The sequence below is a fragment of the Myotis yumanensis genome, unplaced genomic scaffold, assembly GCF_028538775.1.
Source record: "Myotis yumanensis isolate MYYU_CA2020_CCGP unplaced genomic scaffold, mMyoYum1.0.hap1 SCAF_6, whole genome shotgun sequence".
Lineage (NCBI taxonomy): Eukaryota > Metazoa > Chordata > Mammalia > Chiroptera > Vespertilionidae > Myotis > Myotis yumanensis.
In genome coordinates this window covers 20,467,127-20,481,517 of record NW_027223757.1, presented here as the reverse complement: position 1 = coordinate 20,481,517, position 14,391 = coordinate 20,467,127, and the positions used below count along the sequence as shown (strand labels likewise).

At 39.1% G+C, this 14,391-nt stretch overlaps 1 protein-coding gene across 7 annotated transcripts in view; it reads right to left on the bottom strand.

The window, feature by feature from the left end:
* AKAP7 (A-kinase anchoring protein 7) overlaps window positions 1-14,391 on the bottom strand; it is a 99,663-nt gene that overhangs the window by 60,169 nt on the left and 25,103 nt on the right. For all 7 annotated transcript variants that reach the window (XR_011471817.1, XR_011471816.1, XM_070417692.1 and 4 more), the window contains exon 5: window positions 11,175-11,335. Coding sequence is in view for 5 of the 7 variants with exons in the window: in XM_070417692.1 (XP_070273793.1) it covers window positions 11,175-11,335 (161 nt within the window). In the remaining 2 variants the exon portion in view is untranslated. The remainder of the gene's footprint in view (window positions 1-11,174; window positions 11,336-14,391) is intronic.

Below are 14,391 nucleotides of genomic sequence, written 5' to 3'. Positions count from 1 at the left end.
TAAAAATTAAAGATGGGAAAAAAGAAATACGTTACATTTATTTTTTTTTTTTATTTTTCGCTAAAAGTATTACAAAGTGTATTACATAAGTGTCCTTTTTTCCCCCCCGCCCTTGACAGACCCCTGCCCTCCCTTACCCCCCAGTGTCTTATGTCCATTAGTTATGGTTACATGGATGCATACAAGTCCTTCGGTTGATCTCTTAATCCCCTCCCTCCTCCCCCCCAACCCTCCCTGGCCTTCCCATTGCAGTTTGACAATCAGTTTGAGGCAGCTCTGCCTCTGTATCTATTATTGTTCAAAAGTTTGTAATGGTCTTTATTATCCATGAATGAGTGAGATCATGTGGTATTTTTCCTTCATTGACTGGCTTATTTCACTTAGCATAATGCTCTCCAGTTCCATCCATGCTGTTGCAAATGGTAAGAATTCCTTCTTTTTTACAGCGGCATAGTATTCCATCGTGTAGATGTACCACAGCTTTCTAATCCATTCATCTACTGATGGGCACTTAGGCTGTTTCCAGATCTTAGCTATGGTGAATTGTGCTGCTATGAACATCGGGGTGCATATATCCTTTCTGATTGGTGTTTCTGGTTTCTTGGGATATATTCCTAGAAGTGGGATCACAGGGTCAAATGGGAGTTCCATTTCCAATTTTTTGAGGAACCTCCATACTGCCTTCCATAGTGGCTGCACCAGTCTGCATTCCCACCAGCAGTGCACAAGTGTTCCTTTTTCTCCACATCCTCTCCAGCACTTGTCGTTTGTTGATTTGTTGATGATGGCCATTCTGACAGGTGTGAGATGGTACCTCATTGTTGTTTTGATTTGCATCTCTCGGATGATTAGTGACTTTGAGCATGTTTTCATATGTCTCTTGGCTTTCTGAATGTCCTCTTTTGAAAGGTGTCTATTTAGATCCTTGGCCCATTTTTTGATTGGATTGTTTATCTTCTTTTTGTTAAGTTGTATGAGTTCCCTATAAATTTTGGAGATTAAGCCCTTATCAGAAATGACGTTGGCAAATATGTTTTCCCACGAGGTGGGTTTTCTTGTTGTTTTGTTGATGGTTTCTTTTGCTGTGCAGAAGCTTTTTATTTTGATGTAGTCCCATTTGTTCAGTTTCTCTTTAGTTTCAACTGCCCTAGGAGCTGTATCAGTGAAGAAATTGTTTTGGCATATGTCTGAGATTTTGCTGCCTTTGTATTCTTCTAGAATTTTTATGGTTTCCTGTCGTACATTTAAGTCCTTTATCCATTTTGAGTTTATTCTTGTGTATGGTGTAAGTTGGTGGTCTAGTTTCATTTTCTTGCATATATCTGTCCAATTTTCCCAACACCATTTATTGAAGAGACTATCTTGGCTCCATTGTATGTTCATGCCTCCTTTGTCAAAAATTAATTGAGCATATTGGTTCGGGCTAATTTCTGGACTCTCTATTCTATTCCACTGATCTATATGTCTGTTCTTGTGCCAGTACCAGGCAGTTTTGAGAACAGTGGCTTTGTAATACAGCTTGATATCTGGCATTGAGATCCCACCTACTTTGTTTTTTCTCAGGATCGCTGCAGCTATTCGGGGTCTTTTTTTATTCCAGATGAATTTTTGGAGAGTTCGTTCTAGATCCTTGAAGAAGGCCATTGGTATTTTAATGGGAAGTGCGTTGAATGTATAGATTGCTTTGGGTAATATGGACATTTTAATGATGTTGATTCTACCAATCCAAGAACATGGTATGTTCTTCCATCTGTTTATGTCTTCCTCTATCTCTTTTTTCAACGTCCTATAGTTTTCTGAGTAGAGGTCTTTTACCTCTTTAGTTAAGTTTATTCCTAGGTATCTTAATTTTTGGGGTGCGATGGTAAATGGGATTGTTTTTATAATCTCTCTTTCTGAAAGTTCACTATTGGTATATAGAAATGCCTCGGATTTCTTGGGGTTAATTTTGTATCCTGCTACATTGCCAAATTCATGTATTAAGTCTAGTAGTTTTTTGATGGAGTCTCTAGGGTTCTGTATGTATAATATCATGTCATCTGCAAATAAGGACAGTTTTACTTCCTCTTTTCCACTTTGGATGCCTTTTATTTCTTCTTCTTGTCTAATTGCAATGGCTAATACTTCCAGGACTATGTTCAACAGGAGTGGTGAGAGTGGGCATCCTTGTCTTGTTCCTGTTCTTAGGGGAAATGGTGTTAGTTTTTGTCCATTGAGTATGATGTTGGCTGTGGGCCTGTCATATATGGCTTTTATTATGTTGAGGTATGATCCTTCTACTCCCACCTTGCTGAGAGTTTTTATCAAAAATGGGTGTTGGATTTTGTTAAATGCTTTTTCTGCATCAATTGATATGACCATGTGGTTTTTTTCTTTCAATTTGTTTATGTGATGTATCACATTTATTGATTTACGGATGTTGTACCATCCTTGCATCTCTGGGATGAATCCTACTTGGTCATGGTGTATGATCCTTCTGATGTACTGCTGGATCCGATTTGCTAAGATTTTGTTGAGGATTTTGGCATCTATGTTCATGAGGGATATTGGCCTGTAATTCTCTTTCATTGTGATGTCTTTACCTGGTTTTGGTATTAGGGTGATGCTGGCTTCATAGAATGAGCTTGGAAGCGTTCCTTCCTCTTGAATTTTTTGTAGTAGTCTGAGGAGGGTAGGTTTTAGTTCTTCCTTGAATGTTTGGTAGAACTCCCCTGTGAAGCCGTCTGGCCCTGGGCTTTTGTTTGCTGGAAGCTTTCTGATGACTGCTTCAATTTCTTCCATAGTTATTGGCCTATTGAGGTTTTTAGATTCTTCCTGATTGAGTTTTGGAATGTTGTATTTTTCTAGGAATTTGTCCATTTCCTCCAGGTTGTCTAGTTTGTTGGAGTAGAGTTGCCCGAAGTATTGTTTAACAATCATTTGTATTTCTGTGGGGTCTGTTGTTATTTCGCCTCTATCATTTCTGATTTGGTTTATTTGGGACCTCTCTCTTTGCTTCTTGGTGAGCCTGGCTAGGGGTTTGTCAATCTTGTTTATCCTTTCAAAGAACCAGCTCTTGGTTTCATTGATTTTCTGTATTTTTTTTTGGTCTCTATTTCATTGATTTCTGCTCTAATCTTTATTATCTCCTTCCTTCTGCTCACTCTGGGCTTTTCTTGTTGCTCTCTTTCTAATTCTTTGAGTTGTAGAGTTAGATGATTGACTACCATTTTTTCTTGTTTTTTGAGATAGGCCTGTAGAGCTATAAACTTTCCTCTCAGGACTGCTTTCATTGTGTCCCAGAGGTTTTGGATTGTTGTGTTTTCATTGTCATTAGTGTCCAGGATGTTTTTAATTTCTTCTTTGATGTCATCGGTAACCCAATCAATATTTAATAACATGCTATTCAGCTTCCAAGTGTTTGAGTATTTTGGGTTGTTTTTATTGTGGTTTATTTCTAACATTATGCCATCGTGGTCTGAGAAGATGCTTTTTATGATTTCAATCTTCTTGAATTTGTGGAGACTTTGCTTGTGACCCAATATGTGGTCTATTTTTGAATATGTCCCATGAGCACCTGAGAGGAATGTATATTCCGCAGCTGTGGGGTGAAGTGTTCTGAAGATGTCAATTAAGTCCATCTGATCTAGTGAGTCATTTAGGATTGCTGTTTCTTTGCTGAGTTTTTGTCTAGCGGATTTATCCAGTGATGTTAGTGGTGTATTAAAGTCCACTACTATGATTGTATTGTTGTCGATCTCTCCCCTGATACCTTCCAGGAGTTTTCTTATGTATGTGGGTGCTCCTGCATTGGGTGCATATATGTTTATCAGGGTTATATCCTCTTGTTGTATTGATCCCTTTAGTATTATGAAGTGGCCTTCCTTATCTCTGGTTATGGCCTTCACTTTGAGGTCTATTTTGTCGGATATAAGTATTGCTACCCCAGCTTTTTTTTCATTTCCATTTGCCTGAAAGATACTTTTCCATCCCTTCACTTTCAGTCTGTGTGAGTCCCTTCTAATGAGGTGGGTCTCTTGTAGACAGCAAATGTATGGGTCATGTTTTTTTATCCATTCAGCCACTCGATATCTTTTGATTGGACCATTTAGTCCATTTACATTTAAAGTTATTATTGAAAGGTACTTGTTTGTAGCCATTTCTATTTTTTTGTGGCTGCTTTCTTTCTGGGCTTTTTATTTCTTCTTTTTACACCAGTCCCTTTAGCATTTCTTGCATTGCTGGCTTGGTGGTGATGAACTCCCTTAGCCTTTTTTTGTCTGTGAAGCTTCTTATTTCCCCTTCAATTTTGAATGATAGCCTTGCTGGATAGAGTATTCTTGGATTCAGTCCTTTGCTTTGCATCACTTTGTAGATTTCCGTCCATTCTTTTCTGGCCTGATGTGTTTCTGTTGAGAAATCGTTTGATAATCTGATGGGGGACCCTTTGTAGGTAACTCTCTGTTTCTCTCTTGCAGCCTTTAAGATTCTCTCTTTGTCTTGTACATTTGCCATCGTTATTATGACGTGTCTTGGTGTCGGTCTTTTGGGGTTCATCTTGCCTGGGACTCTCTGTATTTGTGTAACTTTTTTCTTCCCCATATCTGGGAAGTTTTCTGTCATTATTTCTTCAAATAGATTTTCTAATCCTTGCTGCTCTTCTTGTCCTTCTTGCAGCCCTATTATGCGTATGTTACTTCGTTTCATGTTGTCCTGAAGCTCCCTTAGCCTCTCCTCCTGTTTTTTAATTCTTTTCTCCAGTTGCTGTTCAGATTGAGCTTGTTTCTCTGCCTTATCTTCTAACTCGCTAATTCGGTCTTCTGCTTCTTCTAGTCTGCTGTTGAAACTTTCCATGGTGTTTTTGATTGTAGCTATATCACTTTTCATTTCTTCCTGATTCTTGCATAGGTTGTTGATTTTCTCATCCATCCGGTGAATGAATTGTACAACCATCATTCTGAATTCTTTTTCTGTCATGTTGCACGCTTCAGCTTCATTAATTTCCTTTCTTGGTGATTCTTCATTGTCTTTCCTCTGGGTATTGTGTCATCTCTTCATTCTGATTATCTCCTGATGGTTCAAAGGTTGAGTTGCGTGGGCCTGGGCCGTGCGCAGTGGGAGGCTCCCACCACCCTAGTGTCACTGAAGAGCTCTGACACTAAGATGTGTGGTTGTTGTTGGTTGGTGGGAACCAGGCTCGCTCTGTGTCAGTGTTGCCAACACTCAATGTGGCCTCGTGCGTGCCCTTAGAATTAGGGACCCTGCCTGCACTGTGCTGAAATAGAGGCCCCCCTGACGCGTGTTTAGCACCAGAGCAGAGCCCCCTAGCTTGCGCCAGGAGTCAGAGTTCCCCAAGAGTTCAGTATCAGAGTCTCTGTTGCTTCGCGCAACCTCACCTTGAGAATCAGGGTCCCTGTGTGCCCTTGCACCAGGAATTGGATTCACTGGCTCTTAGTATGAATGCACAGGAAATCAGGATCTCAGGCGCAGGTGATAAGAAACACAGTCAAGTCACTGGTGCTTGGTGCTGCCTCCTGCCCTGAGAAACGGGGTTTCTGGGCCTGTGCTAGGCAGACAAACTCCCGTTCGCGCGATTGTTCCCAGCCCAGGGCTCTGATGCCAGCAGTGCGCGCAGGATTAGTTCCTGGTGCTGTGCGCGTTTTTGCTCCCAGCCCAGGGCTCTGATGCCAGCAGTGCGCACAGGATTAGTTCCTGGTGCTGTGCGCGTTTTTGCTCCCAGCCCAGGGCTCTGATGCCAGCAGTGCGCACAGGATTAGTTCCTGGTGCTGTGCGCGTTTTTGCTCCCAGCCCAGGGCTCTGATGCCAGCAGTGCGCACAGGATTAGTTCCTGGTGCTGTGCGCGTTTTTTGCTCCCAGCCCAGGGCTCTGAAGCCCGAAGTGCGCATAGGATCAGTTCTAAGGTGCTCGCGCACTTTCAGGCCAAAGTTTCTGCAGCGCTGAGGCCCCGGCAAGGGGTAGGTCTATCAGTTAGTTACTCTGGCACTGCCCGCGATCCTGGGGGAAGGGGGGATGGGCTCTGCTACTCACGGATCTGCAGCAGGGATCTCCGAACTTTCCGTGTCTGCAGGTCTGTAGCTGTGGTCACAGGTCTCTGTCCCCAGTGGCTGCAGGGTCCTGGTATGCGTCTGAGATCAGACTGGGTGGTGCTGAGGCCAGGATCCTAGTCTCAAGCAGCTCTGTTTCCCAAGATGGCGTGGTCGCTGTGCCTCTGCTGGCCGCCCAGGAGTGTCCGCCCCTCCGTGGACGGGCGCAGGCCTCCTCTGGGCTCCCGCAGTCGCGCCGCCCGCAAGTCGCCGCCTCCGGGTTAGTAGCCGCTGGGTTAGTAGCCGATCTCTGGATGCCGGTAACCGCTTCCCAAGATGGCGCGGTCTCGCCGCTGCGCTGGCGCCCAGGGGGAAGTTTCAGCCTCAATCTCTAACCATCCGCATTTTTCAGGAGTTCTCTGTCTTTCCTGGCTGCAGACTGTCTCTCAGCTGAACCTCCCCAGCTTGATCGGGCTGGTTGTTACCCGTTTCAGCTGCTCGCCCCTATCTGCTCCGGGACGAAGGACCAACACGTCCGTCTAAGCCTCCGCCATTTTTTTCTCCCCCGAAATACGTTACATTTAAATAAGTGATATTATAAGCTCTGAATGCTTTCAAATGCACAATTTACCATAAGATTTATAAATATTAAACTAATAAACTACACTCAAATATTTTTAAATATAATTTAATTGATAGAGGAGCCTAGAAATGCCCAAAGGTACCAGTAACCAAACAGATTCCTCACAAAGGGCAGAAACACAGAGCGTATTCTCTCCATCTTTTGGAAGAAAATGACAGTCAAAATAAGAGAAAGTATAATGTTCAAATGAATATCCTAAAACCTTTCATTTTTCCTTTTAGGAGATAAGTGCACTTGGAATCTTTTATCATGCTAAACCAAGCACACTTTTCTCATTAAAAAAATTGCAATGACGACTATATGCAGTAGGGTAAACTCTTAGCAATTTCTCACTGTGATATATTTCTTAACAAAATTACGGTTCACTAAAAACAATGAATGAAATCACATATTCATTTCTATGCAAAAAGCTTTTCAGAGCAACTTCATCATTGTAAAATGTGGAGAAATGCCATATAAATGCATAATTTTCAATATCTCCTTAACTCTATGAGCTACTGTGTAATGCTAAGAAAAGAGAAGATGATGCTTTGTTTCTTTTAACTTTATTTTTATTGTTGACACTATTACAGATATCTCCATTTCCCCACCCCCACTTTGCCCACCTTCACCCAGCCCCTGCCCTCCTTCCATGGAAAAACAGGATCAAAGATGAGCTTGGTCTCCTCCCACCAGCACCTCCCAAAAATAAGTTATTAGCAGCATATCTGGATGCATAATTCAAGTATTGATGTAAAAGTTCATCAATTCAGATTCTATTAGTTCAAAATGTATGATAATTTTCTTCAATTTCATACATTAAAATTTCTAAGTTACTCATTATCCTGCAAATTTTCAGTAATGAGTTCAAATTCTAGTGTCTGAAAGTCAGTCCTTTATTCAAAGCAACTAGGTCATATTTTAAGAATCTGCTTCTTCTAACTTGGAAATTATAAAACTCCATGAAAATCAGACAAATGAGAATACTCATGAATTATAATTTTCAACTATTCAAGTTAGTTTTACTTCTTAATATGTATTTAAACTTAAGTTATTTATCAATACTTTAATAATTAAATTTATTTTCTTTAGAAATTATCTTGCTTTTTAATTAAGTCAAACTAGCTCCGCCACCATTATTTTGAACAAATAAGATTTTAATATTCCTGTATAGGCCTATACATATACATAGTTTATTACAAAGTTTTGTACCATGGTCAAAATTTGGACTATATCATTTGAATAGTTTATAAAGTATGACACAAAAAACAAAATGACATTATTTTACTGATACTGTTGAACTAAAGCAATACTAAACCTGAGGTAGTTTTTGAAAAATAAATATAATGAAGTAAAATACTAACAAAAAGTCTGTGTATTGAACATTCTGACTACCTGAATACTGTAAAAATGGAGGCTCCAAATAGACTTCAATGAAAAATTTACATATACATACTCAAATACTTTTATTTCTTATAAAAATCCATAAAATCAACAGTACAAAGCAATAATCAAAAGCAACAGTACAATATATATATAGAAGATTAAAAACAAGTATAACAAACAGTGATTATATAAGTGGTGTCTTCCCTCTATTTCCCAATTTTGGATAATATTTTGTTTAAATTTATGGAAAAGTATATATATTTTTAAGCAGCAGGTTCTGGAATCAAAAAAGGAATTACAGGGGCAGTGGCCTGTACTAAAATGACAAACCAAAACTGTTGGGTTCATAGTCATACTAAGCCAAAGAGATTTCACATTCCTCAGCACACAATCAATCTTTTATCAATAATGGAAACTGCCTTTGTAAGAATATTTGTTAAGAATGGATGACATTCTCAATGTTGTAAGCACCCATTTAATTATTTAAAAGGTCAATAAATGAAAGACTAATTTAAAATGTTTCTTGAGCCAGAACCGGTTTGGCTCAGTGGATAGAGCGTTGGCCTGCGGACTCAGGGGTCCCGGGTTCGATTCCGGTCAAGGGCATGTACCTTGGTTGCGGGCACATCCCCAGTGGGGTGTGTGCAGGAGGCAGCTGATCAGTGTTTCTCTCTCATTGATGTTTCTGGCTCTCTATCCCTCTCTCTTCCTCTCTGTAAAAAATCAATAAAATATATTTTAAAAAAATAAATAAATAAAATAAAATGTTTCTTGAGTTCAGAGATATTTAAATTACAAAAGAAAAGGCCTACATCTAGCATTTTCACCAGAGCAGTCAGGAAGAACAGATTGAGTTTGTTAACTGTGGGCATGGGTGTCCAAATGCTTTACCATCAAAACTGTGAGAGTCGGCGTGCTGAGCACACTATACAGTGTACAGATGATGTGTTGTAGAATTGTGCATCTGAAACCTGTATAATTTTGCTAACCAGTGTCAACCCAGTAAAAGTGGGGTGGGGGGGGGGGGGGGACTGCTGGAGTTGCTTTCTCCTTGTCCAACTAATGATGTTAAGTCCTATTTGACTAATAAATATTATTTAATTGTTTGCATGTTTGTTTGTATATCCATAATAAAAGTGTAACATGCAAATCAACCAAACGGCCGAACAGTAGAACGACCGTCTGTACGAAGCCAGGGCTGCAACTGCTGCGGCTGTGAGGGATCGATGTAGCTGCAGGTGCTGGGGCTGCGAAGGCCTACTATTGCATGAATTTCGTGCATTGGGCCTCTGGTTACAGGTAGGTAGGTAGGTAGATAGGTAGGTAGATAGATAGAGATAGATGATAGATAGATAGATAGATAGATAGATAGATAGATAGATAGATAGATGATAGATAGATAGACAGACAGATATTGCTCCACAAAAGAAGAACTTAACCAGCAACGAAATGAAACCTGATCTTCATGTTCACCTCACCCCAAAAAGAGGTGCACCTTTGAATGGATAACTATAAAACTGCTTAAAGATAATATAATATTAAGTTAAAAAAAGTATGTCTCGAAAGATCACATACAACTTGACGCATTTTTTATAAGATTAAGATCAACTAAAAATACATGTACTTTGGGAGAATACAAGGAAATAAACACCAATTTCAGGACAACGGTGAGCTTAAAAGAGAGAAGGTGAAGAGACGGATTAATGAAAAAACAATAAGGTTAGATTTCTACCAATGACAACATCATAGATTACTACATAGCTTTCATTTTGGGTTGGGGATTCCCAGGTGATTATGATATTAATTTAAGATAGATAGATAGATGATAGATAGATAGATAGATGGATGGATGTGGGGAGCTGACATAGGGTTAAGCCTCAGACTGACCTGTGGGCAAAGTCACAAACAAGTCCCAGCTTAGAGGGCACAGTCCTTTTAAGTATAATTAGGCTTGACCTTATGACGCTCCCTAGATCTTACTGGGGAAGCTAATGGGCTGAGGGAAGTGCAACAAGAACAAAAACAAGTGAAACTCACAAGATCAGTGTAAACAAGTGAAACTCACAAGAACAAAAACAAGTGAAACTCACAAGAACAGTGTAAACAAGTGAAACTCACAAGAACTGTGTAACTATGGAAACCACTACCTTGTTTACCTCTCACTATAAAATAAAGGCTCAGCTTGCCTTGGGATCTCTCTCTGTGGCCTCAGCCAGGCACAGGGAAGATCCACGGAGACTAAGGAAAGCTAGAGAGTTCTGAACGCTGTCTCTGTGTAAAACATTCTTCGCCGACTCCGTCCACACCTTTGGGAACCCCTGGACCCCTGGGGCTGGCCCCCAGCAGATAGATAGATAGATAGATAGATAGATAGAAAGAAGAAAATAGACGAGGCAAAGACCAATGGTGAGAGTGTGTTGTGAGCCAAGGATTATTGAACCTGAAATGAGATGACGTAAAATGACTTGACATGACATGAAAGGAAATGAAAATGAAAATAAAAATCGTTTACAGTTTGTATACTAACACACAACCTACGATCTCTGAATCAACTCAAAAGTCACTCATCCAGGTTGTGTAATTTTCTGCTTCTATTTCCCTAACAATTTTCAATTGTGCTGTACAAAGTAACATGTTCTCCAATGGATGTGAGACCTTGTACCATCACCAATCGCCCTTCTGGTCAAAGAGTGGTATCTACACAGGAGAGAAAAAAGTAGCACAGAGGAAAATGCTGTTGAGTCATCTACTGACTCTCTGGATTAGGTCTGGCAGTCACCAAAAGCCTCTGAATAGGCAACTGGTGATTCTTATTCATTCATTCGATACTTATTAAATGCCGGCTACATGTCCAGTGTCATGCTGAGATCCTTCAGATTTAAGATAGGACACACTTAACAAATACTTGAATCCAGCTCCAGAATCAACATATTCCTCAGGTCAAAGAATCAAGATGACTCTTCAGGCCTTTTAGTTAGCTTCTTGCCCACACAAGAAAATGGTGAAGAAGCTCTCTTATCAAGTAAGGTTAAATTGGCCTCCCAAAGTTAAAAGATGTCAAAGCTCTATTACCAGAATTGAGGGGGGGAAATTGCTTCTTCAACACATGACATTTCATATGAGTTTGTTGCTGTTTGTTTTACCTGCAATTTCCAAAAGTGGGTTCATGTGATCTCCTTCTGCCAGCTTCACAAATCCAACCTGATTTCTAAACGTGTCAACCCCTTCAAAGGGCAAAATCAAATGTTTTCCTTGAAGGATTTCGTCTATGAACGGTTTTAATTCCAAAAGAGCATCAATACCACTGGCAAGAGATAATATATTTTTCAGTAATATACTAAGTGACCAAATATACAAAACTAAACAAGAATCAAAGTAATCAGATTTAGAAAGATAAATTAATTTTAATGCTTGTACTAGTTGTTTTAAAGCACAAAATACCTTCAAAATCTAATCTATCTGATTAAAATAAAACTAAGGTTAATTTTTAAACAAAACCTATGGAAGAAGTGAATTAAGTCTTTACCTAATTATAATTTGTATTATATTAAAGACATGAAAGGAAATATTATAGTTCACCAAGAATTTTTTAACAAAGGAAATACTGCATGCAAATTTCAGAAAAGAATTACTGATAATACATTGCAAGAAACCTAATACCTATGAGAGCTTACATTAGATTGTGTGGAAAGTTCTAGATTCTTTTTAAAAGTACTAATATTCTTTGCAAGGCACTCTACTGAAACTTAATATACATTATCTCTTAAAATATAAGTCTCCATAATAAAACAATTTACTATACTTGCATTTAACAAAAATGTAAGTTTATATTCACCAAATGCAACTATACAAGTTTGTTACATCTGTTTCGCCTATGTCAGTGGTCGGCAAACTCATTAGTCAACAGAGCCAAATATCAACAGTACAACGATTGAAATTTCTTTTGAGAGCCAAATTTTTTAAACTTAAACTATATGGGTAGGTACATTGTTATTAACTTAATTAGGGTACTCCTAAGCTGGCCTTTGCTAAAAATGTCCTCAATCTGATTGAGGTACGTTCGCTGAGGTTGACCCCTCCAACTCTCCCATCCACACTCGTCTTGTATACTTGTTTCGTCTATCTCCTTTCATTCATCTTCTCTATATGTCCAAACCATCTCAACATACCTTTCTCAATCCTCGACACTACATCTTCTTTCACTCCACAACGTTCCCTAAAATTGACTTAATAAACTTCACTTAAAGTTTTAAGTCAACTTCGCACTGTACATGCATGCCCACACGTGGTATTCTGTGGAAGAGCCACACTCAAGGGGCCAAAGAGCCTCATGTGGCTCGCGAGCCGTGGTTTGCCGACCACTGGCCTATGTCATTATAGGGTTATTTTATTTCAAGTCCTTGATTTTTCCTAATAAAAATAAATACTTACTATATTAATAAATTAGACATTATTAGGCTTAGAATATTTTATAAATTAGGATCAATTATTTCCACCTTGAAGAGGATTTTGGTATAGGTATTTTATTATGAGAAAAAAATTAAAATCTCACTAGAGGGCAGCAATTACTCAAAAAAGAAATAAGTACATTCTTACATTGTTGAAGAGGGCTTTAAAACTCCTTTTGATGAATACTATTAATTTAAATTATCTTGATAAGTGATTTGTTAACAATAACTATATGTTAAATGTATGCAACAAAATTTAGGTATTTTTCTAGGTCTTTCATATCTCTAAATTAGTTTTCATATAAACTTTTTAACTTTCATCTGTAGTTTCCATACTGAGACTCATTTCTGTCATAACATAATATACACTTAAAATAGCTCTGGAAATGTCAACATTTTCTCATTATACGTCCAAATCTACATCCTAAATCCAATCTTTCCAAACTGTATTTATGTTCATCCAAAAAGACAGAGTGTGCTATAAGTTAAAGCATTCAAAAACAGAACAGCCACTTCTGGCTCATCTATCATACATGGAGGGAATTCAAGATACACATTTTAAGTATAACTATATATGAAAGCAAACCATGCTGAAGGTTAGGGCTTTTCAGAGACACTGAATTCCATATCCCATTTTTCTTTAAATAAATATAGATGATTTAAACTCAGTCCAATTTTTCAGTCCCTAGTTGCATAAATCAATAAATGTGTCCTAATGAGATGTCATCAATCACAGAGTGAGAAGGAGTCATAGTATCTATTATAAGTATCACTAACTTTCAATTTTTTTAAATACAGCATCTTTTCAAGAGCAGTTTATGAAAAGACTTCTATATGGTAAAATTAGTAAAAAGTACACACATATAGGAAACAGAATTCTGGACCTGGAGTTCAGACCCAAAGATTGTATTTGAAGTTAAAACAGGACAGCTATTGGCCAAGGAAGAAGGAATCCTGCCATTGAACTTAAGACTGCAACATCAACTCTTCCCTGGGTCTCCAGCCTGCTAGCCTGTCCTACAGATTTTGGACTTGCCAGGGAGCTAATTATGTGAGCTAAATTTTAAAAATAAATCTAGATATAGGTATACAGATTAAAGATAGAGATAGAGGTATATCAATATATCTAGATATCCATATAGATATACATCCTATTGGTTCTGTTTCTCTAGAGAATGCTGACTTATACACCACTCTAACACACACAGGGCTTTTGTCTTGTTGTGCCACACCTTTTGCTTCTTTTCTTATAAGAGTATCAGATTTTGTTTTTTCCCTTCTGACTGGCAAAGTGAACAGCTAAAGTGAGTAAAGTAAAATCTTCAAGTCCTCTCTGCCATTGCAGGGTGCTCAATATTTGCTCTTGGATAGATCAGGTTGGGGTAAATAAGAAGGCTGATCTCTAAAGACATGAGGTTCTACTGTCTAAAAGATATAACTACAAGAATCATAGTGTAGCTGTATATTTTCAGTTACTAATTTGTTTTCTCCCTTTACTTTCCCTTTACCCCACTCCCTTCCCATTCAAGCTTTGTTCTTCATTCCCTCAGGAGACTCTATGTCAGGGTAGAAAAAAGAAGTAACCCTTCACCCATCCTGGCATTGGTTTTCCACAGAGCTTAAGCCTGAGCTTATTCCAGAGGGCATACAGGAGGTAGCAGGAAAAGGAAGAGCAAGGCTGCTCCACTCCAGAGTGGAAAACAACAGTCAGTGACTTATTCTCAGCCTCATGGCACAACTCTGGAATTGGGGGTGGGGGGAGCACTTGTACACTGACCAAGCAGAATGACAGCTCTAACAGATAATAATATGCCAAAACCGGTTTGGCTCAGTGGATAGAGCGTCGGCCTGCGGACTGAAGGGTCCCAGGTTCGATTCCGGTCAAGGGCATGTACGTGGGTTGCGGGCACAT